This window comes from Cherax quadricarinatus, unplaced genomic scaffold (assembly GCF_038502225.1).
Source record: "Cherax quadricarinatus isolate ZL_2023a unplaced genomic scaffold, ASM3850222v1 Contig90, whole genome shotgun sequence".
NCBI lineage: Eukaryota > Metazoa > Arthropoda > Malacostraca > Decapoda > Parastacidae > Cherax > Cherax quadricarinatus.
In genome coordinates, this window is record NW_027195116.1 from 180,847 (window position 1) to 207,839 (window position 26,993).

The 26,993-nt window shown below is 41.8% G+C and overlaps 1 protein-coding gene across 1 annotated transcript in view; it reads right to left on the bottom strand.

The window, feature by feature from the left end:
* LOC138851203 (uncharacterized) overlaps positions 1 to 26,993 on the bottom strand; it is a 181,114-nt gene that overhangs the window by 93,755 nt on the left and 60,366 nt on the right. Inside the window, exons 2-3 of the mRNA XM_070080035.1 lie at positions 7,441 to 7,585; positions 7,259 to 7,344 (exon numbers count right to left, since the gene is read on the bottom strand). Coding sequence (XP_069936136.1) covers positions 7,259 to 7,344; positions 7,441 to 7,585 — 231 coding nt within the window. The remainder of the gene's footprint in view (positions 1 to 7,258; positions 7,345 to 7,440; positions 7,586 to 26,993) is intronic.

A 26,993-nucleotide genomic window follows, 5' to 3' on the forward strand; every position in this document is an offset into this window, starting at 1 on the left:
ACCGCTCTGTAGAAGGCCTTTCGGGACGAGACCGTACCGTGGGAGCCACTCAGTTCCATGCGTCGGTCAGCCTCAGAGACCGCTCTGTAGAAATCACACCTACTATATGTATATATTATACATATATATTATATATATATATATATATATATATATATATATATATATATATATATATATATATATATTATACATATATATATATATATATATGTATATATATATGCAAAACAACCACTCTGAAAGAATAGAGAAATTCCAAGCGCTTTCGTGACTACTCACATTATCAAGGAACTATGAAAGTAAAGCATCCAAGGAAGCTATATAAGGGGTCTGGCCAGCACCTCACTATCAGATCCCACAACGGTTTAAACACCTGACGCGCGCCGACCCAACTTGGATAGGTCCTTTGCACAACTCACCCACAAACTATTCTACCCAAGAAAATTTAAAAATTATTATTTGTCCAGTGTATTATTAATTATAAATGGATCTAATTTATGTAAACCAAAGGAAATATTCATATTATTGTCAAAACTGCTTTTTATGAAACAAGATTCAATTATATTCCTGTCGACCATGGACTTGCTTGATACTACTTTCTCAACTTTTTGAAAATCAATTGGATGGTTAAAATCTCTTACATGAATCAATAGAGCATTGGAATCTTGTCCAGTTCTAATGCTATATTTATGTTGTTTTAATCTTAGTTCGAGATTTTTACCAGTTTGACCGTAATAAACTTTATCGCAAATTTTACAAGGAATCTTATAGACACATCCATCAGCATTTTGGGGGGAATTCTTTATCAAAAGTTTTTTTACTGTATCAAGATTTTTGAATATTAAAAGTCTTAAGAAGAGAAGGCATATCAACCAAGTTTTCATGGTAAGGGAGAACCAACATATTTTTAGTTGAATTCTCCCTTACCATGAAAACTTGGTTGATATGCCTTCTCTTCTTAAGACTTTTAATATTAAAGTTGTATTCAAAAATCTTGATACAGTAAAAAAACTTTTGATAAAGAATTCTCCCCAAAATGCTGATGGATGTTTCTATAAGATTCCTTGTAAAATTTGCGATGAAGTTTATTACGGTCAAACTGGTAAAAATCTCGAACTAAGATTAAAACAACATAAATATAGCATTAGAACTGGACAAGATTCCAATGCTCTATTTATTCATGTAAGAGATTTTAACCATCCAATTGATTTTCAAAAAGTTGAGAAAGTAGTATCAAGCAAGTCCATGGTCGACAGGAATATAATTGAATCTTGTTTCATAAAAAGCAGTTTTGACAATAATATGAATATTTCCTTTGGTTTATATAAATTAGATCCATTTATAATTAATAGAATTTGGGAAGAATTTAATATTACACTGGACAAATAATAATTTTTAAATTTTCTTGGGTAGAATAGTTTGTGGGTGAGTTGTGCAAAGAACCTATCCAAGTTGGGTCGGCGCGCGTCAGGTGTTTAACCGTTGTGGAATCTGATAGTGAGGTGCTGGCCAGACCCCTTATATAGCTTCTTTGGATGATTTACTTTCATAGTTCCTTGATAATGTGAGTAGTCACGAAAGCGCTTGGAATTTCTCTATTCTTTCAGAGTGGTTGTTTTGCATATTCTGAAATCACCTGTTTACTGTGATCTTATTGCATATATATATATATATATATATATATATATATATATATATATATATATATATATATATATATATATATATATATATATATATATATATATATATATATATATATATATATATATATATACTTTAAAATATATTTTTGTGTATATAACATCTGTGCTTCACACCCTGTTATAGAATCTAAAATATATAGATGACAGAATACTTATTTGAGATATCCTTCTATTGGAGATCAAATGGTTCGTTAACAACCTTTAAGCTTTATAAGACACATGTATAACACTAAGGTGTTTTTTATTCCAAAATGTATCGCCTAAACAATAGGTTTCTTCAGTCGACTACAGAGGAGGCAGCAGAAGTATTAGAATGTTGAAACAATGTAATCAGTCCATTATTCTCGAAGACGTTATTTAGAGGTGATCAGTCCCTCAGCATGGAGAAGAATTCTGGTCCATAGTCTGGAAAAATGTGAAGCTGGGTAAAGTAGAATGAAGACAAATATACTGTCAATGTGAGGCGCAAATATTTTGAAGAGAGAAAAGATGGAATAAAGTTACCTAACTGTTATATGTGTCTTGCTTGTCAACCTCTCAGAAAAATGCAGAAAATAGATCCATAGCCGAAAGCGAAACTAGTCGCCTCCTTGTTTCTGAAGCTGCTGTCCGAAATATTTGAAAAGAGGCGATGACGTTGCTTCACCAAAACTAACTTGGCTTTGAAGTCTGACAAGAAAGATAAACAGCAGTTCTTGCAGCAAGAGCTGCAAGACACAGGAAGGAGTCGATGGTCTACACTGGGGAGCATGATATAAATTCAACTGAGGGTGTTCAAGAAGGATATCCTATAGTCCTGTTTCTCGTCTACACAAAGGGTAAGGAAATCTGTGTAGAATTTACCAGCGAAGTAAACACCTGTTACATGGATTATGGCACACCAACTAGATGAAACAATCTGCTTGACTTGGTTCTTGCCAACAAGGAATCAATAATCAATAATATTGGAAGTTAATGATGAACTTGGGTAAAGCGATCACAAATCACTTATTTTCAATATATCATGAAATTACCAAATAAAGTGCAATCAAGTCTCTGTTCCAGACTTTCACATGGCCGATTTCGTGGGACTGAGAAATTACCTGGGTGGACTAAACTGAAACGACCTGACTATGGACAGGTAGGTGGTATTGAATGCAAATATGACGTTTTTCAGAACATAGTTCTTGCTGCCCAGGCAACATATGTTCCTAGTAGGGAATTTAGATCAGCCAAAAATAATCACAAATCGATAAAAAATTGATTAAAACATCTCATTGCTCAAAAGAGAGGCATATATAGGCGTATCAAAAGAGGGGATGGGCAGTTAAGAAATCAATATATTCGATTAAAGAGAGACATAAAAAAGGGAATAAGAAAAGCTAAAAGAGATTATGAGGTTAAAGTGACAAGAACAGATCACTGACAGTGATACTAGCGAAATTCAAGAAATGATAAATTATATAGATCAGGACTATAATAAACTTTGCACAATTAGCGTAACTAGTGACATGGTCCTCAGGCAAATAGAGAAATGAAAATCGAAGAAATTCCCAGGCCCTAAAAACTGTTTGCAAGGGTTTTAAAGGTATGTAAAGAGGAGCTTAGCAAACCTTTGGCTAATATTTTCAACATATAACTACAAACTGTCATAGTACCAGATAAGTGGAAAATGGCCAATGTAATACCTATTTGCAAGGCAGGTGACAGGTCCATAGCTTCAAACTATAGACCAATAAGCCTTACCTCCATAGTGAGAAAATTTATAGAATCAACAATTGCCAAGGCAATTTGTAGCCATCTTGAAAGAGATAAATTGATTAATGAACCTCAACACTGTTTTACAAAGGGGCGTTCCTGCCTCTCGAAATTACTAACTTTTTTCACTAAGGTATTTGAGGAGGTAGATCATAGTAATGAATATGATATTATGTATATGGACTTCAGTAAGGTGTTTGATAGAGCTCCACATCAGAGGCTATTGAGGAAAATTACTTGTTCAATTTGAGGACATTTTTCTTCAAGGAAGTCACTACTGCAGATCTTGAGTGTGCACAGGAAAAATCCTATAATTACGTTTAGTTTTGGTGTCGTGGTGAGAGTAGAAGTGGAGAAGATCGTGTTGGTTAGCATATTTTCAATAGACTTTGAAACGAAGTTCTTAGTCAATTTTGCAGAGAAGAACATTAAGGAAAGGAAAAGTGTTGTCGACTTCATCTAGTGTGAACTGGATTGAGTGCTCGACCTGGTTGAGCTTGTGTTGCAGAAACCTTACAACGGGTGGGGTTAGAACCGTCGATCAGAGAATCATAAATCTCCAGACTGACGTGTTAACCACTGGGCCAGCTGGTTACAATAAGACTCAACCAACTATGTATATTTCTACACCAGAAGGTTAGCATAGGCATCACTGTGACCACGAATGCAAGTTTTTTACAGACGAATATTCCGCTAGCGTGGCCGTGACGAACTCTAGCTCAAGTCCTCTCAAAGTCATCAACATGGCTCACAAAATCGTGGTGCCTATGCTAACCTTCCTATGGCGTAGAAATATAGCTAGTTGGATTAATCTTATTGAAGCTAGCTGGCCCTGTGGCTAACGTGTCGGTCTAGAGTTTTATGACTCTCTGATCGCTGGTTCTAATCCCACCCGTGGTATGGTTTGTTTGCACTCGTGTCAGTACGATTTCGTGAGTCACGTTGTGTTGGAGAGCTTGAACGCTGAAGAGTCTGGAAGTTATGATGAGAAAGTCGTCAACATAACAGAGCCAAGTGACAGAAGAAGGAATAATAGTGGAAAATCGCTCGGCTTCCAGATGTTCCATGTATAGGTTCGCCAGGACGGCACTAAGTGGCGAACCCATGGGTAGTCCGAAAGTCTGCTGAAAGAGGTGATTTTCGAAAGAGAAACACGTAAAGCCAACACATAGTTCCTGGAAAAAGAAGATCGAGTGAATCGATGGTTTGTTTAGTAGGTGCTTTGTAGAATAGGGATGTTACGTCAAGGCTGGAGAGTTTCTTGTTCCTGATGTTGATGTTGCGAATGCGATTGAGAAGATCACTCGAGTGTTTCAGATGTGCTGGACTGATTGTGCCCAAGAGTTTAGAGAAGTTTTTAGCGAGAATTCCTGAGAGTTGGTCGTGAATAGGCAGTACTCCCCACCAATTCTTGAGAATTCTCGCTAAACATCTCTCTAAACTCTTGGGCACAACCAGTCCAGCACATCTCAAACACTCGAGTGATCTTCTCAGTCGCATTCGCAACATCAAGTTGAGGAACAAGAAACTCTCCAGCCTTGACGTAACTTCACTATTTTACGTGTTTCTCTTTCGAAAATCACCTCTTTCAGCAGACTTTTGGACTACCCATAGGTTTGCCAACTTAGTGCCGTCCTGGCTAACCTATACATTGAACATCTGGAAGCCGAGCGATTTTCCACTATCATTCCCTCTTCTGTCACCTGGCTCCGTTATGTTGATGACATTATAGTCATAACTCCTAGAAGAAGAAGTCGACAATATAACTCCCAGAAGAAGTCGACAACATAACTCCCAGAAGAAAAAGTCGACAACATAACTTCAAGAACAAGAAGTCGACAACATAACTCCCAGAAGAAGAAGAAGAAGTCGATAACATAACTCCCAGAAGAAGAAGTCGACAACATAACTCCCAGAAGAAGTCGACATCATAACTCCCAGAAGAAGCCAACAACACTCTTCCTTTCCTTGATGTTCTTCTCTACAAAGTTGACCATGAACTTCGTTTTAAAGTCTATCGAAAACCCACCACCCAAAACGATCTTCTCCACTTCTACTCTCACCACGACACCAAAACTAAACGTGGTGTAATTATAGACTTTTTCCTGAGCACACTCAGAATCTGCAGCAATGAGTTCCTTGAGGAAGAATGCTCTCTTATTGAACAAGTATTTTCCAAACTCCACTATCCTCGGCACTTTATGAGAGACTGCAGACGACGGGAATTAAACATCTTCAACACGCCGAGAGAAGACACTGCCGAGGAGAGATACATAGTCGTCCCCACCAACTCGATTGCCAAACACGTTACCAACATCTTTTCCATTATCTCATTCCAAGTATCTACCTCCACATCCATCACCATCAATGACATTACCAGCAATAGATAGAAGCTTCAAGTTATACGTGGGCGAAGCATCAAGAGACCTCCAAACACGTATTTCAAAACACCAGTACGCAGGCAAACCTAGTGATTTAAGGAATGCCTGCGTTCAACACCGAAATTCACACAACCATTTAATAAACTACAGAAACTCAAGACTTATCGCCACAGAAGACAACACTCAATACCTAAGAATCCTGAAATCATCGCTTATCTCTATATCCAACAACTTCAACCAGAATAGTGGCTTCTATAACATAGCTGAACCACTTGCCAAGAAACTTCTTCATCGCTATCCCACATAGGAACATAGGAATGGAGGAACACTGCAGAAGGTTTACTCATATACTTACCCAATCTAGACTATCATCCTACTCAGAAGATTGTCACATGCAGGTTCAGGCTCAACCTACCCAGCATTCTCCACCTGATCTCATCCTATAAATACTCACATACCTTTCACCCAGGTAGATCTGTTTGTGACTTGATAAAGCCCACTGTGTGGGCGAAACGTTGTCAATAAAAGATCATATTATACTGCTTATGTGTTTTTTTTCCACCATTATGTCAGTATTTTACGCCATTTATTTCCAGGTAAGTTTTCTAAGGCTCTTTTGGTACAAAATTATTATTTTTTTCATTAACATAAATGAAAAAAATATATCTTTAATCCCACATGAAATTTTTAGAAAGAACTAAATTTTAAAAGAATTCTTGTTACATAACCAGTTTTACATATTCGGCACAGTTAATTAACAATAAACAAACATAATGAAAAATATTTTTTTCCTTAGGTTCAGAATGATTTTTGCGAAATTATTGCATACACAAATTTTCACTTGTCTTATTCGACAAGAGGAATGTTGCTAATTATGCCAAAATCGCAAGTTTTACTTCTCTCTCTCTCTCATATATATATATATATATATATATATATATATATATATATATATATATATATATATATATATATATATATATATATATAGGATATGTTGTGCCTTGCCTTTATAGAATCTTCTATCCCACAAAAAAAATATATAATTTTGGGTGTAAATATTATGGTATGTTATTAATAAGTCAATTGAGGATCAACATTGACAACAATATATAGACCAATGTGATCTATGTAACCTATGTGACTTATGTGATCTATGTGACCTATGTGACTTATGTGATCTATGTGACCTATGTGACCTATGTGACCTATGTGACCTATGTGACCTATGTGACTTATGTGATATATGTGACCTATGTGACCTATGTGACTTATGTGATATATGTGAGCTATGTGACCTATGTGACTTATGTGATCTATGTGACCTATGTGACCTATGTGACTTATGTGATCTATGTGACCTAAGTGACTTATGTGACCTATGTGCAATATATTTCAGTAAAACTGAAGCAATAGTAAAGCATAACTTACCTTGTTGCTGCTGCTTTTGTCTCTGTTTCTTCTGCTTCTTGTTTGAACTCATCTGCTTAATCCTTTTATGTTTATCAGGGTTCTCTCTGTTGGCATAAGACGATAAATATTACGTTTTAAAATTTCTTCCCACTAAACAATAGTGTGCTCAAAATTGCCTTTGTAAAAAGTTTCTATCTTACTTTTTGTCTCTCATGATAATGTTAGAGATTGTTGCGGTGGACACGTTCAGACGTTTACTCATTTCAATCCTCGTTTCTTTGGTTTTGCCATCTTCACGGCCATACTTTATTATCTCATTACGAACAAGTTCATCAATCTTCCTCCCTGAAAGAATGTTGAAAATATCTATAAGTAAATACTATGAAGTAACCAGATCATTATTGTATTCAATAATACATTATTGTATACAGCATCATTATTCCCCATTGTATGACCCCCAGAGGAGTCATACAGTTGGGAATACAATAATGATGCTGTATGACCCCACAGGGGTCATACAGATTATTTACACTGCCGGAGATAATCTATACATCACATCCTACAGAGAATGGACAACGTTAGACATCTTAAATAATATGACATGTGTTTCGCATGACCTGCTATTGCAGAGATTGCTTACACTCCTACCCCCCCCCCCACCTACCCCCCGAAGTGAAAACTGTCCACTATTACAAAAAAAGTAATTTTTAGATAGTAGATTACTCATTTTGTAATAAAGAGTTCGGGATACATAAATACACTTTTTTTTATCACACTGGCCGATTCCCACCAAGGCAGGGTGGCCCGAAAAAGAAAAGCTTTCACCATCATTCACTCCATCACTGTCTTGCCAGAAGGGTGCTTTACACTACAGTTTTTAAACTGCAACATTAACACCCCTCCTTCAGAGTGCAGGCACTGTACTTCCCATCTCCAGGACTCAAGTCCGGCCTGCCGGTTTCCCTGAACCCCTTCATAAATGTTACTTTGCTCACACTCCAACAGCACGTCAAGTATTAAAAACCATTCGTCTCCATTCACTCCTATCAAACACGCTCACGCACGCCTGCTGGAAGTCCAAGCCCCTCGCACACAAAACCTCCTTTACCCCCTCCCTCCAACCTTTCCTAGGCCGACCCCTACACCGCCTTCCTTCCACTACAGACTGATATACTCTTGAAGTCATTCTGTTTCGCTCCATTCTCTCTACATGTCCGAACCACCTCAACAACCCTTCCTCAGCCCTCTGGACAACAGTTTTGGTAATCCCCCACCTCCTCCTAACTTCCAAACTTCAAATTCTCTGCATTATATTCACACCAACATTGCCCTCAGACATGACATCTCCACTGCACATTAAAATAAATTAATCTTTAATATAATATAAAAGCAATCTTTGGTCTAGAGGTATTTAAAATGTTACAATAATAAATTATTAGCATCTTAAAATAATATATATATATATTCTAAAATAATAAATAAATAACATTTGTACAATAATAAATTATGATCAAGTCCGTGTCTCACACGACACTTATAATGACGCTCTGTGTCCCACACGACACTTATTCGAGTTGTGACGCTCCTTCTCCACCGTGTCCCTTGACACCCTTTTCTCTGTGTCACCAGACACTCCAACTCTCCGTGTCACACGTCACCATTTCCTCTGCGTCATCCACACCCTTTCTCGACTGTGTCACACTTGACACCTTTGTCTCTGCGACACACTCACTATCGACGTAGCGTCTTTCGAGAGGCCATTCACATGACACTATTCAATGTACACTACAACCAGGCCATCTTCAGTGTCACACGACACCCTTTTCTTCTCAGTGTTCCACTACGGTCCTGTAGCATATCTCAGTGTTCCACTCCATCATACTTCCCTAAGTGTCACACTACGGTCCTAGCCCAGTTCAGTGTAACACTCCAACCTTTTCTTCGTGTAATGTCCCACTTAAACAGCATCAGATGACTCCGGCACACAGTTGACCAGCGTAGGCGGTGAGTCCGCAGACATCACCGGTAGTCCTGTCAATACTCTCCAAAGCCGGTAGAAGTACACCGTAAGATGGTCTGGCGAGTACTATCTACCGCCTTCAAGACCAGTTGACACCGCAAGGTGGTCCGATTAATTAATATTACTTGCAGAACATCATGCTGCAAGCTCACTGAGTGCGGCCGTCAAGTAACTGAGGCCATCAGACTCAGTGAGCTGCGGTGAGTGGCTCTTCTAAAATCAGTAGAAGCCAGTAGAATACCAAAAGATGGGCAGGAGAATACTCTCTACTGCCAATATATCTATACTGCAAGGTGTTCTGGTACTTACTGCTTAGCTGCGTGCCGTGAGGTGTTTAGGTACATACTGCTTCTAAAGCCAGTAGATGTGTACTGTGAGGTGTTCAGGTACTTACTGCTTCTAAAGCCAGTAGATGTGTACCGTGAGGTGTTCAGGTACCTACTGCTTAGATGCGTACCGTGAGGTGTTCAGGTACTTAATGCTTCTAAAGCCAGTAGATGTGTACCATTAGGTGTTCAGGTACCTACTGCTTAGATGCGTACCGTGAGGTGTTCAGGTACATACTGCTTCTAAGGCCGCCTCAGCAGTCCCCACAATGGGTTTGATGACGTACCCAGTGGTACTGCCGGCCGGCAGGTTAACTATTTAACCGCTAGTTTGGCAGGGGGCCGTAACATCCACTTTCACCTGGCTATATACAAGATCAAAAACTCATTCACTGAATCATATATAATGAACGTGTAAAAAACATCTGTAACAATATATAAGCAAAAACACCCCAGGCAAGATCTTACATTATATATACTATACCAAAACGTTCAACTAGTTAAAAAACAGGTATGAATGCCTCATTATTATGACAAGTTACATTGATCATTTTAAATTATGCATAACTACATATATAGGTAGACACGTATGGTTACAGGTTACAAAATCTCTACTAGCAAGACTCAGGTTCAATCATAAAGGCGCTATTCCTCCCAAACAGCACCATACACACCCTACCACTAAATAAACCATACCCCCGGCCGGGATTGAACCCGCGGTCATAGAGTCTCAAAACTCCAGCTTACGTACATCCTTACAAAATATGAAGGAATCCTTAAATAAACATATAATTATCGGTGTTCACAATAACACCAAGACACATTACATTGAATATCAAAATTTACATAATTATGTAGATAATGTTATAACAATGTCACCTCGACCAGGTGACAATAACTGCCAATGATAATATTTCTTACACCTCAGAAAAAGTGCGTTAGTTCAACAACTCTCACTCCCATCAAACCACACACAACCTTAGCAACTGTCAACACCAGGAGGCGACCCCGTGTCATACCCCTGACATCCCTTCCCACAGTAGCATACACCATCCCTATCCTACCCATCCTTCCTGAGTTACAAGTCTAATAATACCCGTAATGTTAGTTCTCTGTATCCCTCTGGAAAATCCCTCTCCCACCTCCGCCCATAAATATCCCTGTTTCAACACAATGTTTTTTAAAACATAACCGCTAATACCCGCCGCTTCACCTTGCTAACGTAACCGCTAATACCCGCCGCTTCACCTTGCTAACGTAACCACTAATACCCGCCGCTTCACCTCGCTAACACCTTCCCCAGCATTACCCACCATATGTAAATATAATCTACCATAATGTACCCCACAGTCCTAACAATACTCTCATCCATACCCCCCACGTCAAGACTTAATGCCCGCAGAACAGAAATGCTTTTACCCCTTATCCTACGCAGCACCCTGCTCAACCAACCCCTGACGTTCCCCATCCCCTCACAAAAATACACTACGTGGAACGCCGAATCCTCCCCTCCACATATTCCACAGACCCCCCCCCCACCACCCGTCTATCCCGTAAAACCAAACCCGACGGTAAAATCCCATGCAAAAAACGATACATCACCTCATGCCCACGGGGTTGTAACCTTAACCTACTGAACCTACCCCATATACTTCCCCATTCATACATGGGGAAAATCCCCTCCACCGGTGCCACTACCCTCCCCATTAACATCCTACACAGCCTACCTATTTTTACCTTCCCTAGATCCCGAGCCAACACCGGAGCCCTTAAAACAGTTTCACACTCACGCAACTCTACCCCAGAATACATATGTTTCAATCTACTGTGTATCTTGACTAACCCCCCCCCACCCACACCCTCCCTCATCACCTCCCTCTTAATGAAGATACATTTGACCCTCCGCTTTAAATCCATCAAACCCAACTCTCCCTGACGCACAGGTAACATTACCACATCCCTTTTAAGCCAATCACAGTCCGAACCCCACAAGAATTTAAAAACCCATCTTAGATTATTTGCAATTGCCGTCCCAGTTAAAGGGAACACGGCTGCCAAGTGCCAAACCTTACTATACAATAAGACGTTAATAACAATGGCACGCTGCACAAGAGTCAAATGATAAGGCCGCAATGCTCCCAAGCGACCCAGAATCCTGTCTACCAACCTAACCGAGTTTTCCACACGTGCAACATCCAGATCATCTGCATAAATAAGACCACAAATTTTTAATGAAGTCACTCGCCTCGTCACAAATACACTATCCCACTCAACCCTCCCCACCCAAGCTCCTAAGCACATGACCATGCAAACCATACCCCCCATTTGTCTCTCGACCTCCGGGGAGAGAGGACGCACGCCTAGTAGCTACACCTGCCCTCTGGTGGTGACCTTTAGCAACTAGAAGACAAAATGGCGTACCGAGTGGGACAGCGGATTAACACTGTTTGTATACAGCTGGTACGTGGCACGCTTACTGGAGCTACGATGCATACATTGCTACCTGCTATCATCAGGGACGCCTATGGCGTCCCCAACGAGGAAGTATATGGTGTTGCCTTAAATGGGATGACCAGAGTCTTCCTGAAACTGAATCGTACCGGCGTCTACGACAAACTTGTTGAAGAGTACCAGGAGAGGAAGGTGACGGTCAACTCTGCAGTGGACGTTGTTATGCATGACGTATCCAGGTACTATACGTGGGTGAAGGTGAGGAATGTCCCTTTCGAGGCGACGGCGTATAGTATACAGGAGGTTTTCAACACCTACGGTAAAGTTCATTCGGCAACGATGGGAGTATGGACAGAAGGGCCATATAAGGGACGACCTGAGGGCTCTTATACCCTCAAAATGACGTTGGCTAGGCCTATACCGTCCTACGTCATGCTGGTGGAGTCCAGGACGCGGGTTTTTGTACACTATGCCGGCCAGAGAAAGACCTGTCGACTATGTAGCTCATATGACCATATGGCAGCTCACTGTCCTAGAAGGCAGCCTACCAGGGCTCCTGGTACGTTGGCAGTGGAGCAGAGACCATGTGAGTTGATGCCTGAGTTGGGAGAGGAGGAACCAGTGACGAGTGGTCGATGGAGTGAAGAGGTAGAACGGGAAGTATCGACGGTCGGTACCTGTGTTACCCTCCCGGAGGTGACAGGGGAGGGGCCCCCATTGCCTGAGGGACGGGTGGACGTGGAAGAGTCTACCCAGGAGAAGTTGCTGGATGCGGTGCTGAAGGAGTTCTTCGACGAGACGGTGGCCGGGGAGGATGGTCCTGAGAAGTCATGTGAGATACAGCTGATGGTTGAGCAGCAGGAACAGGTGAAGGGTTCGAGGAATGCCAGAGAGGACATGGAAGTGGTGGTGGAAGTCCATCAGGAGGACGTGCAGGAGGTAGATTTGTGTGTGAGTGAGAGCTCACGAAAAAGGACTGCGGGTGCTTTTGACCTCGATGAGGTTTTAACACCTGGGCAGAGACCCGGGAAGAAGTCATGGGTAGTTGTAGGGGACACGGCACGCAGGGGAGGGGGTGTACCGGGGAAGATCAGTGGTGGGGGGCAAGGTGGGGCTGGAGGACAGGTTAGAAAAAAGGATAAAAATGGTACAGGTACTGAGAAAGGTGAAGTGAGTAAGATACAGCGGCATAGGGGTAAGCCCCCTCTTCTAGCAAATTCAAGTGTGTCACAATAAATGTCAATGGGCTTAAATCTGAGGTAAAAAGGGTTTGGTTAGAGTGGTTTTTACGAAGGTTTGATGTGGATGTATGTTTTTTGCAGGAGCATAACCATAGGTTAGGGAGTGAATTGAGTTTGAGGGGTTATAAAATGTTTGTCAGTAATGCTTTGCAATTAAAAGGAGGGGTAGCAGTAGCTGTAAAGGAGAGCAGCCCATTGCGTGTCATGGGTTGGGAGGAGGGGGGAGGGGGGAGGGTTGTAAGGGTAGATGGGCACTGGGGGGTGAGGAGAGTATGTTTCATTGGTGTATATATGCCGGCATGTAACAATGTTAGAGTCAAAGTTGATTTTGTATGTGATGTTTTGATGTATTATTTGCGGGGTTTACCTTCCATAACTGTAATTGGAGGTGATTGGAACTGTGTGATTAGGTATGGGGATGTGACGCCGAGGGGGGCAGGATGTGTTTTGGGTGCGCTACGGGATGTGTTAAGGGATGTAGGTGTTGTAGATGTGGTGGACAGGGGGGAGTATGGGGTGGAGCACACGTTTATTCGTGGGAATTATGGGGCGAGGTTAGATAGGATATATGTGATGCAGGGGATTGATGTGGAGAGAGTGAGGGCTTTTGATGTCGGTTTTTCGGATCACAGGGCGGTGATAGCTGATCTGCTGGTGGATGGTATAGTTCGCATATATGCTGGGTATTGGAAATTGAATGTGAGGCTTCTGCAGGAGGGGGATGAAGGCTCATCCTTTGAGGAATGGTGGAGACATTGCTGGGAGGGTAGGGATGGTGGGATGGATTTGCTTGACTGGTGGGAGATGCGAGCAAAGACAGCAATAGCAGAGTTTTTTAGGATACGTGGAAAGGAACAGGCAAGGTGGAGATATGGTTTGCAAAACTACCTGGAGGGACAGCTGAATGCTGTTTACGACGGGGGGGGGGGGAAGGGAAGATGTGCGAGGTGAGGTGGATGGCTTAAGGAGTAGGATTGAAGGATTACATAATGAAAGGTTTAACGCGATTAGAGTTAGGGCAGGATTAGAGGAGGTGTTAAAGGGTGATCGACCATCAGGTTATGTCCTGAGAAAATTTAGGGAAAGGCAGATGGTGACTACCATAGCGCATCTAGTGGTCGCTGATTGGGGGGGGGGTTATGTGGTGGGTCAAGGTCTTACTGATACAGATGATATTAGTGGTTATGCTGATTATTGGTTTAGGGAGAAATGGAGGAGGAACAAGGAAGTTGTCAGTGAGGAGGTATTTGGGGTTATGCAGAATACTATTGTATTGGGACAAGAGGAACAGGAAATGCTGGAGGGTAGTATTAGTGAGGAGGAGGTGGGGGAGGCGGTTTACGGGATGAGTCAGGGTAAGACGCCGGGCATTGATGGAATACCGAATGATTTTTATAGAGTTTATTGGGAATGCATTAGGTATGGGTTAGTGGAAGTCTTGAATCATATGTGGAGCAGTGGGAGGATGGGGAAGACCCAGAAAACAGGGATCGTTGTGTTGGTGCCGAAGAAGAAGGATGGGAAAGTATTGAATGATTATAGAGCAATATCCTTAATGTGTGCAGATTATAAAATTTATGCTAAAATTCTGGGCAATAGACTGAAGAAGGTTCTAGGATCAGTGGTACATGGGGGACAGTTTGGCATTCCGGGAAGAAGTATGAGGGACGGGCATAGTCACATAAGGGATTTTATTGAGGACTGCACCGGAGGGGGAATACTTGGATTAGATTGGGCTAATGCGTATGATTGTGTGAATAGGGATTTCTTAAAAGTTTGTTTGGAACAGCTGGGTTTGGGGGAGAAGGTGGTGAGATGGGTGCAAACCTTGTATGAGGGAGCAGTTAGTAGGGTACAGGTTAATGGTAAGTTGGGGGACCCAGTACTGATGGAGAGAGGTTTGAGGCAGGGCTGTCCACTCTCTCAGTTATTGTTTGCCTGTGTACAGAATCCACTTTATGGGCTGGTGGATGAGGTGATGAATGAACATGGGATTAGGGGGGGTGGGAGGGGGGGGATTGTGGGGTACGTAGATGATACTACTGTGCTGGTAAGGCATGAGGAAGATCTAAGGAAAGTTGGTGGAATCATTCAGATTTTTGGGGACGCCACAGGTATGAGAGTTAATTTAATGAAGTCGAGACTATTAGAGGTGGGGGATTGGGTGGGAGGGGGCTTGGGGGAGGGGTTGGGATGGTCAGTAGTGGACAGAATTAAGGTTTGTGGAATATGGTACATGGCGGAAGTGCAGGAGAGTAGGAAGATAAATTCGGAATTAGTTACGAGCAGGGTTTTGGGTAGGCTAGGAGGCTTAAGGGCTAGGGACGTAACATTACAGCAGAGAGTTTTAGTGGTCAACTCTCTGGTTTACAGTAAGGTGTGGGGAGTGGCTGAGGTGTTCCCTTTAAGAGCAGAGGATATTGCAGAAATCCAGAGGAAGGTTCTAAGGTATGTGTGGGGGTTTGGGAGGGCATGGTTGAGCAAGGACGTGGTGATGACGGAGGGGAGACGTGGGGGTCTTGGCCTGATGTCATTGGGTCATAGAGTAATGGCTTTATATATTAAACAAAGATATATCCGGACTGGGGGGAATAGAGGAGTCAGGGTAGGTAGGGTAATGGAGGATGCACGAAGATGGTGGAGTGGAAGGGATTTGAGGTATTGTGAGGATATGTTGAGGGTTTTATTACATGTTAAACAGGTGTCCACGTTAAAGGTCAAACGAATGGTGGGTGCTGTGGTAGGCAAGGGTGTCTTACAGGGACTTGCTGTATATCCAACATATGACTGGATAAGCATATGGAAGAAGTTTGGCTTGCTTAGAATACCAGCGAGGGTACGAGAGTTAGTATATCGTTTTCTGATGGGAATATTGGCCTCTAGGGATGTGTTATATAAAATGGGTCTTGTGAGAGAGGACTCATGCTTGCATTGTGGGGACATCGAAACAGCCTTTCATGCGGTATATTTTTGTCCCTCTTTGGAGGGGGTGAGGTTATGGATGGTGAGAGTTATCAGATTTTTGGGGGGGGGCAATGGCCATTCCTACGGGCCTTAATGTTGGATGTAACTGGGGTGCCGGGTGATGTGGGTAGAGCCTTAATGTATGTTATGACGGATTATTTACATGTATCTTGGGGGATGAGGGAGGTTAGGGGAGAGTTGAGGATAAAAGCGTTAGCAGCGAGTTTTTATAGAACTATGTGTAGGAATAGGCAAGTCTATGGTGGGAGGTGGGTAGTTAGCTTTTCGGAGGGTTACCGGAATCTCACTGTGGGGGGCCTTCTCCTCATGAACCCAGGGGGCGGGCAAAGGGTTGGTCTCCTACCGGGGGATACATGAGGGTGGGTTGGTTTAGGCTTCTTTGTAGTGTGGATGGTGGGAGGGTTATGAATAGAGTGGAAGGGAGATGAATGAGGATTTGGAATCTATGGTTATGTTCACTGCATACAGGATAACCTTAAAAACCATGATGACTAAACCTTGGGATCTCGGGTTTAGAGCAGAATGATGTTACGATAAGCACACAAGTTAACTTTTAAAATAAAAAAAAAAAAAAAAAAAAACCATACCCATGGCCAGCATTGAACCCGCGGTCATAGAGTCTCAAAACTCCAGCCCGTCGCATTAGCCACTAGACCAGCTAGCCACAATAAGATTCATCCAACTAGGTATATTTCTACACCATAGGAAGGTTAGCACAGGCACCACTGTGACCACAAATGCAAGTTTTTATAGACGAATCTCCAGCTAGCGTGGCCGTGACGAACTCTAGCTCAAGTCCCTTCACTGCCGTCAACATGACTCAAGAAATCGTAATGACACGATTGCAAACAAACCATACCGGGATTGAACCCGCAATCGTGTCATTACGATTTCTTGAGTCATGTTGACGGCAGTGAAGGGACCTGAGCTAGAGTTCGTCACGGCAACGCTAGCTGGAGATTCGTCTGTAAAAACTTGCATTTGTGGTCACAGTGGTGCCTGTGCTAACCTTCCTATGGTATAGAAATATACCTAGTTGAATGAATCTTATTGTGGCTAGCTGATCTAGTGGCTAACGCGACGGGCTGGAGTTTTGAGACTCTATGACCGCAGGTTCAATCCCGGCCGGGGGTATGGTTTGTTTGCAATCGTGTCATTACGATTTCTCGAATCATGACCATGCACTTCTCTGAATTCACTCTCATACCAGTTACACCTGCGAACATGTTGGCTAACCCATCTAAGGCGTCCATTGACATCCCCTCCCTAACCAAAACAGTAGTATCATCTACATACCCTATAAGAACTGGCCAAACCCTCCCAACTCCACTCCCTTCTCCCTCACTAATGCCCATTTACTGTTCCACCATTCTATAAAAGGGGTCCTGCATGCATGCAAACAAAAGCTGTGACATAGGACACCCCTGTGTAAGTCCCCTACCCATTACAATCCTCCCCCCCAATCTACCATTAATCTGTACCCTCGCCATTGCCCCACGATATAACGCATCTACCCATCCCACTATTTCTTCCCCAAAGCCCTGTCTCCTAAGGATAGCTCTCAATGCCTCTCACTCCAGTCTATCATATGCTCCTTGCCAGTCTAGAGCAACCAAGCCCCCCTTCCCCCCCTTTTTCTTCCACGAAATCCCGTAGTAACCCATGCCCCTCCCACATAGACCTCCCTGGCAACCAAAACTGAGTTCTCGATACGACCCGCCCTACTACGCACTTAAACCTATTTCCTAAAATCTTAGCAAACAACTTATAATCCGCGCATAACAAAGATATTGCCCGGTAGTCCCTAAGCGTATACTGTCCCTTACTCTTTGGTACCAAGACTACTACAGCCGTTGGCTGCTTTTCTCCCAACTTGCCGCTCTTCTTCATCAAATTTAATAACCTTACCAAAAAAAAAAAAAACATCATTAGCTCCCAATGCTGTTGATAAAACTCTGTCGATAGTCCAGTGATTCCCGGCGCTTTGCCCTTTCACATTTCACTTAAAGCTCTCCATATTTCCTCCTCAGTTATTTCCCCACCCAGTGCTTCCCAATCAATGTTTCCCAACCGACATGTCACACTCCCACACACCTGTTCCAAATCCCCAGCTCCTGCCCCTTCCTCTTGCCAATACTGCTCATACCACTTATCCGCAAACACCCCCATCCCATCGTAGTTTGTATAACCTGACCCACCCTATACCCACCCACCGACTCATGAACCTCCAACCATGGAATAGCTGTTGCCTACTGTCATTGTTTTTGCCTACGCAATACACACGATGACGGCCTATCTCCCCATAACACCTCCTCCACCCCCGCCATTACTCTCACCGCTTGGAACCTCTCGCCCTGGATTTCTTCCTGAAAGCTGGCTGCCTTGGATCAAAGTCTAGCGCAAGCTGGACTCCAAGGTATTGTCCAGTGTGGGTAGATTGGTAAAGCACTGTGTACCTTGTTCAAAGGTTCGTAGGTTCGAGTCTCCTTCAGCCAGAGATCAGTGTTTATATATATATATATATATATATATATATATATATATATATATATATTGTGGTCATTCTCAGCACTGCCACTAGCATTATAAACTTCTGTTTCCACTTCTCAATTATCTCGTGTGTGCAGTATTATATTCATTCATCCAGTGAAGTATTTCATTCAGTTGTTTACCTTGTGTTCTGCTTCATATTTCAGTAATGTGCAGTATTCATTTTTTCCCCAGTACTTTCATCGTTATTATTATTTTTTTTACTTTCCCCAGCATTTTCCTTGTATTTTCCTGCTGATATTGTGTTAATTCATTTCCCATTTTTTCCCAGTGTGTTTTGTTGCTATTTTAATGCGTGCAGAACATTTGTGTTAATTATTATTTTTTAGCCAGTGTCTAATCTGTTCCACTTCCACAGATTATAATGCCATTATCTTGTGTGCAAGCAAGAGATTTATTTCCAATTTTTGTCAACACAAGACCATATTGCAAGAAATTTTATGTCTTAGTATTGTATATATTGATGTTTGTGTTCCTGCACTACTGCAAGTGCTAACCTTTCTCTGTTCTGTATTTGATGTTCTTTTTATTTTATTCATATTATTTGTATTTCTTTGAACAAATTCAGTCTTAATGTAATTTTAACTCCTTTTAAAATAAAGTGTTCCCTTAACTCTGTTGAGTAATTGTTTGCCTAAATTAAAATTAAAAGTTAAAGTGTTCAATCAGTCCATTCTTGATATATTTTTTATTGTTCTTCTAAGCTGTATTTCCTTGTGTGTGCAATTTTTATCGATTTATTGACTTATTCTGCGATGACCCTAGCTTTGCAGTGATTGATTTTTCATTCATAATTTTTTATAGTATTAAGGTATTTGAGGAGGTAGATCATGGTAATGAATATGATATTGTGTATATGGACTTCAGTAAGGCTTTTGACAGGGTCCCACATCAGAGACTATTGAGAAAAATTAAGGCACATGGAATAGGAGGAGAAATTTTTTCCTGGATAGAGGCATGGTTGACAAATAGGCAGCAGAGAGTTTGCATAAATGGGGAGAAATCAGAGTGGGGAAGCGTCACGAGCGGTGTTCCACAGGGGTCAGTGTTGGGCCCCCTGCTGTTCACAATCTACATAAACGACATAGATGAGGGCATAAAGAGCGACATCAGCAAGTTTGCCGATGACACCAAAATAGGCCGTCGAATTCATTCTGACGAGGACATTCGAGCACTCCAGGAAGATTTGAATAGACTGATGCAGTGGTCGGAGAAGTGGTAGATGCAGTTTAATATAGACAAATGCAAAGTTCTAAAACTTGGACAGGACAATAACCATGCCACATATAAACTAAATAATGTAGATCTTAATATTACGGATTGCGAAAAAGATTTAGGAGTTCTGGTTAGCAGTAATCTGAAACCAAGACAACAGTGCATAAGTGTTCGCAATAAAGCTAATAGAATCCTTGGCTTCATATCAAGAAGCATAAATAATAGGAGTCCTCAGGTTGTTCTTCAACTCTATACATCCTTGGTTAGGCCTCATTTAGATTATGCTGCACAGTTTTGGTCACCGTATTACAGAATGGATATAAATGCTCTGGAAAATGTACAAAGGAGGATGACAAAGTTGATCCCATGTATCGGAAACCTTCCCTATGAGGATAGACTAGGGCCCTGAATCTGCACTCTCTAGAAAGACGTAGAATTAGGGGGGATATGATTGAGGTGTATAAATGGAAGACAGGAATAAATAAAGGGGATGTAAATAGTGTGCTGAAAATATCTAGCCTAAACAGGACTCGCAGCAATGGTTTCAAGTTGGAAAAATTCAGATTCAGGAAGCATATAGGAAAGTACTGGTTTGGTAATAGAGTTGTGGATGAGTGGAACAAACTCCCAAGTACAGTTATAGAGGCCAGAACGTTGTGTAGTTTTAAAAATAGGTTGGATAAATACATGAGTGGATGTGGGTGGGTGTGAGATGGACCTGATAGCTTGTGCTACCAGGTCGGTTGCCGTGTTCCTCCCTTAAGTCAATGTGACCTGACCTGACTAGGTTGGGTGCATTGGCTTAAGCCAGTAGGAGACTTGGGCCTGCCTCGCATGGGCCAGTAGGCCTTCTGCAGTGTTCCTTCGTTCTTATGTTCTTATTAGTAATTGTCATTTGCAATAGTGCTAAAGTGTATTTCAGTGTAATATTCTGTGATTCCAGTTTCACATTTACTTATGATAATGTTACTGATGTTGCTTTACACGTCTCTGACAATGATGATTTTGGGGATGAAGTGGAACAAACCTTGTCTGATCACAACCCTCCTGTTTGTTTGCACATTACTTCCAGTGCAAAGATAGGTCCCTTAGTACAAGCATCTGTTCTTAATGTGCCCATTCAGGTGTTCATGCACTCTGGTGCACAAGTCAATAGTATCAGGTATAGTTTGTTTAAGGATAAGCAGTTACAACATGTCCTTCTTGTAGAACTGACTCACCTGCGTGTCCGAGGTCACACTTTCTTCACCTTTTCTATCCAAGATCGAGACTTTACTGCTTCCTTCCTCGTTGTTGACCAGATTAGTTTCACTAGTGATCTTCTTCTGGGGTTTGCTTCCATGAGAGACTTTGGCATTGTGCTCAACCCTTACCGACAGCATGCCCAAATTGATGACTTGATTGTACCATTTTGGGGTTATCAGCTTGGATCCGAGATCTGCCATACTGCCACAAAGTACGAAGTTTGGATTAAGTCCTCAAAAGCCAGCGCATTTTCCAGTAGGGTACCCAAAGAGATCAGGTACTAGTAATTCTGTCACTCCTGTCTGTGTTCCACCTACAACTTCAGGCATGCAAGATAGTGTCCAGTTGCCTCAGGTGTCTAAGAACTCACAGACTACCTTGAGTGCTGAGCCTATCCCTGCAATGTCTTCTAGTTCAAGTAGTAGTTCCTCCACAAAGGATGCATTGTCAGAAAATGATTAATTGCAACTAGTAATGCTATTTCTTGTTGATGTCACAGGCCGTCTACAAAAAGACGTCTCTGTCGTGGCTAATGCCCTCACTGGGGTGTCTGTTGATGCACCTCATATTCCAGACGGTGATAACGTGGTAGCTGAAGGCTATTCCTGTAACGTAAAGGGTTTGTTCGTCGAGCCATCCTTACATGTTGTATGGGATAGTAAAATCCATCTCTTCCATGCTAACACTTCTGGTCTTACTGTTCGACTCAGAGAGAATACCAATATTTTAGACCTTGTGCATTACCCTTACCCTGTGCATGCAGAAGATGATTTGACACCTGACCAGTGAGTCAGTGCTATTTCAGGTGGGGAGAACACATTCACTCCGTTGTACCATTCTACCCCATCAATTGAGGACAAAGACTTAGCTCCTACTGACTTCCCAGACGAGGTCAAGCACTTGTTGTGTCTGTTGAACAAACATTGCAAAGCCATTGCATTACCAGGTGAAAAGATGTGTTTATCGAACTTATTATCCCGTTGTATCCCACTTGAACCTGGAACCAGACCTATTGATATACCTGCGTACAGAATGCCTCATACACAAGTTGCTGTCGCAAAAGAGTTGATCAGTTAGATGCTTGATGAAGGTGTTATTGCACCTAGCAACTCACCTTGGAATGCGCCCTTAATCCTAGTACCTAAGAAAGACAGTATTTGGTGCCCAGTAATTGATTTTAGGAAGTTAAATGCGAAAACAATTCCAGATCGCTTTCCGCTTCCTGTACTTGGTGACCTTTTACGCAACATCAGAGATAACAATTTTTTTTTCTACCGTAGACTTGATACAAGGGTTCGGGCAAGTCCCTCTCTATGAGAACAGCCAAAAGCTAACAGCATTTTTCCCTCCACTTCCTCCGTATGGCATTCCGATTATGATCCTCACCTATCACATTCTCAAGGTGTACCTAGATGATGTAATCATCACGTCCGAGGACGTGGACAAGCATTTGGAAAGACTGGATATGGTGCTGATTAAGCTTGAAGAAGCCAATTTGAAGATCAAACTGTCAAAGTGCCAATTTTTCAGATATGAGATCAACTTTCTTGGTTATGTAGCCACTCCTTGAGGGGTTACGACTGATCAAAATAAAGTTACTGCTCCTCTGAGTTGCTTAAGAAATATTTTCCTTTCGTTTGGACCTTCCATCAAGAAAAAGCATTCAAAACACTAAAAGAAAAGTTAACTTCTGCTCCAATCTTGAAATTCCCAGATTTTTCAAAACCCTTCTATTTGACAACTGATGCTAGCTCCATTGGCATAGGTGTCGTACTAGCTCAGAAAACTGATAGTTAGTACAACGCAGTTGCATTTGCTAGCCAAGTCCTTAAAAGGCTGAACATAATTACACTGTAACTGAGCAAGAAGCTTTAGCACTTCCAAGACATCATATATCAGTTCCCTGTCCATGTCTTCACAGATCATGCTGCACTGATTCCCTTATTCCAGAATAAACAACCTACTGGAAGATTAGCAAGGTGGTCCTTAACCATCCAAGAGTTCAACCCAACCTTTGAACACTTGTCTCGCAGTTCAAATGTAGTTGCAGATGCTCTATCACGACATATTAGCATAGTAACCACTGATCCCTCATTTAGTGCCAAAGAGGTAAAGAAGGCTCAAGGAGCAGATTCTATGTTGTCTGGTGTAATCCGATTCCTGCTCCAGGAAGATCTTATTCTGACAGTGAAGCCACCAGCACCAATCAGTGACTTTGTCATGAACCAAGAATTACTATATCGAACAGCCAAGTTGGGTGCTCCTAGCAGAAGGGTATACCAATTAGTAATTCCACAGTCACTAATGAATTTAGCCCTACAGCTAGTTCATGATACACCAGGTGTTGCACACTCTGATATGGATCATTCTGTGAAACAAGTTAGAATGAAATATTTTTGGCCATGTATGGCAACTGACATCTCTGAGTACGTCAAGAGATGTAGTGTATGTATGCAACATAAAGGAAATGTTAATGGTCGTAATCCTATCCAGGTGTATCCCACCACTAGTAAACCATGGAAAAGAGTTGCCATAGACTTTTTAACTAATTTTCAGTGCTCTTTTCAGGGCAATAAACATCTGTGTATCATTGTTGACCATTTCACCAGGTACTGTGAGTTAGTGCCTATTGCAGATAAGACTGCCAAGACTGTCGCTAAAGTGTTGAAAGAGCGTATAATCTGTAGGCATTCCACCCTTAAGTCCCAAGTCGGAGGTGAATTCTGTAATGAGATTCTTGAAAAGTTATGTACTTTGTACAAGATCTCCAAGTGAACCATTGTTCCTCATCATCCTGCGGAATGAACCAATAAGAAAGTACTTGATGTCTTCAGAGCCATTATAAATCCCAACAATGAAACTTGGGATGAAGTCATACCTGATGTTCAATGTGCTATAAATTCTGCTACAATGTTTCAATAGGTGATACCCCATATTACATGCTGTACAGTGTAGATAAGTGTTTGCTTTTATGAGTTGTTATATTCCGCGTCGAAACCCAATTACAACCCTGACGACTTCGTAGCAACTTGTACCAGACTAGCTCAAAGTGTTTTCAGAAGAATCTGAAAAACATTTCGTAAATCAACAGCAGAATTTACATGAGTAACTAATACTCGTGCTAAGCTGACCAAGGGAGGTTCGAAAGTAATGCTAACTAACTTCAATAAAACATCTGCAATGCCTAAGCTCGATCAAAACTTTGTTGGTCCTTGTGGAGTAGTTGAACATATCAATGACAATAAGTATAAGGTTAGAGAAGTTAGTATGAGTCAGTATAAAGAAATGCATACAGGTCATATGAAGTTAGTATGTGATGTTGATGATGATGTTCCTACCCAGACTAATGTAACAGACTCTGACAATCCTCCTGACTCTGTACCCACTACCTCTAACACTCAGTCAGACAATCAACCTGAATGTCATTATTCCCTATGTACATGACAAGTATTGAGAAACCCTCAAGTATCTTTTGTAGATACTAATTCAAATCTCCCTCAATCATGGCATGTGTTAGCCAATGAAAAAGAATTCGATCCACCCAGAGATGATAACCATTCTGCATATGTCAATCTTACCCTAGCAGAGTTGGGTTTAAATGTACATAGCCTGTATAATTAGATGATTAAGTTAAAAGAAGTTGTCAGTTGTGTGTTTTGTAATCAGCTGATCACTATCCATTTTTTTTGTGTTCACGTTCTCTCTGAATTTTGAGATTTAACAGTAATGACATATGCACGCCAAGTCTGCCTTTTCTGTTAAACACTTTGTACTCAGAACACACTCTCAGAATCAGTAGAGTGCATGAATGAAGATCGATCGGTCATTTCTGTCTTTTATTGTACTGTGATTTGTTACCATAATTCATAAGCCATTACGCTACCATCCATTACAATAATAGCCATTCCAATGTTATCCATTCAACCGAGTATATCCCATTACGGTTTCTGTGATTAGTTCTAAGTTGTATATGTGCTTTCTATTGTATAGAATCAGCCCAGAGCCACCTGATTGTTCAGCCTGTAGGGTAGTATTGTATGTCGAGATGCCATACGTAGCATGACCGATCTGTCAGTATTGTTACTGAATTCCTATGTATAGGTTTGTGTAGCATATCGTAGTTTGTATTATCTCTATATATTTAGGCTCCCTGTAGCTAGACTCGGTGGTTAGCATGTGTGACGTCATGTGGTGCTGCATGTGAGCGTTGGTCACCCTGCCTCTTCATCATTTCCTGTGTAGGCACTAGGCGACAGTTAGGCTGGACTAACATCCTGTCAAGACTCTGTCAATACAAGTGAAACCAGCCATTACAGTGTATATTACTTCATCACCTTATCTCCTAGGTACCCCACGCAACACCAGGGCCGAAATGTTTTCTAATAAAAATGTCCAGGTGTTTGCTTACGTGTTTTTCTAAACCATACTGATGTGTACTGCTGCGTCACTACCCTGACTCACTGTATATACACTGCACTGCGTGGCTACTCCAGCTTACTATATGCACTACACTGTGTTGCTACCCCTGGTCTACTATATACACTACACTGTGTGGCTAACCTGGCATACTATATACACTATACTGTGTGGCTACCCTGGCCTACTATATACACTATACTGTGTGGCTACCCTGGTCTACTATATACACTGGTATAAACCTTGGTAATAAATACCGACAAGTTGGTTTAGAAAGACACGTAAGCAAACACTATAACATATTTATTAGAAAACGTTTCGGTCCTGGGACCTTGATCACTTCTAACATACAGAGGTAGAAAGACATTATATATATAGGCGGAGAGTGAGATGTGACGCACGTGACCTGAGGAATGTCATAAGAACATAAGAATGAAGGAACACTGTAGAAGGCCTACTGGCCCATGCGAGGCAGGTCCTTATCAAAACCTCTGCCTATGATGAGGACGGGTAGACGATGAAATCATGTGACTCCTGTGTTGTTGGGTTGGTGCTGCTCTGTGTCCTCCACAGAGACTCCACGGGGCATTTGATGAACTGGAACGAGGCACAACTCGTTCTCACCGAACCAGACCTCAGACGCCGACGGTGCCTAGAAGCCTCACTAATCACCGTCACCGACACTATAGAACGCAACACTGGAAACTACAAAATTTCAAAAACATTGGCATACATGATACTTAAGCAGCACCAACCCAACAACACAGGAGTCACATGATTTCATCGTCTACCCGTCCTCATCATAGAGGTTGTTTTGATAAGGACCTGCCTCGCATGGGCCAGTAGGCCTTCTACAGTGTTCCTCCATTCTTATGTTCTTATGACATTCCTCAGGTCACGTGCGTCACATCTCACTCTCCGCCTATATATATAATGTCTTTCTACCTCTGTATGTTAGAAGTGATCAAGGTCCCAGGACCGAAACGTTTTCTAATAAATATGTTATAGTGTTTGAACATAAGAACATAAGAACATAAGAACATAAGAAAGGAGGAACACTGCAGCAGGCCTGTTGGCCCATACTAGGCAGGTCCTTTACAATTCATCCCACTAACAAACATTTGACCTTCCCAATTTTCAATGCTACCCAAGAAATAAGCTCTGATGTGAAAGTCCCACTCAAATCCAACCCCTCCCACTCATGTACTTATCCAACCTAAATTTGAAACTACCCAAAGTCCTAGCCTCAATAACCCAACTAGGTAGACTGTTCCACTCATCAACTACCCTATTTCCAAACCAAT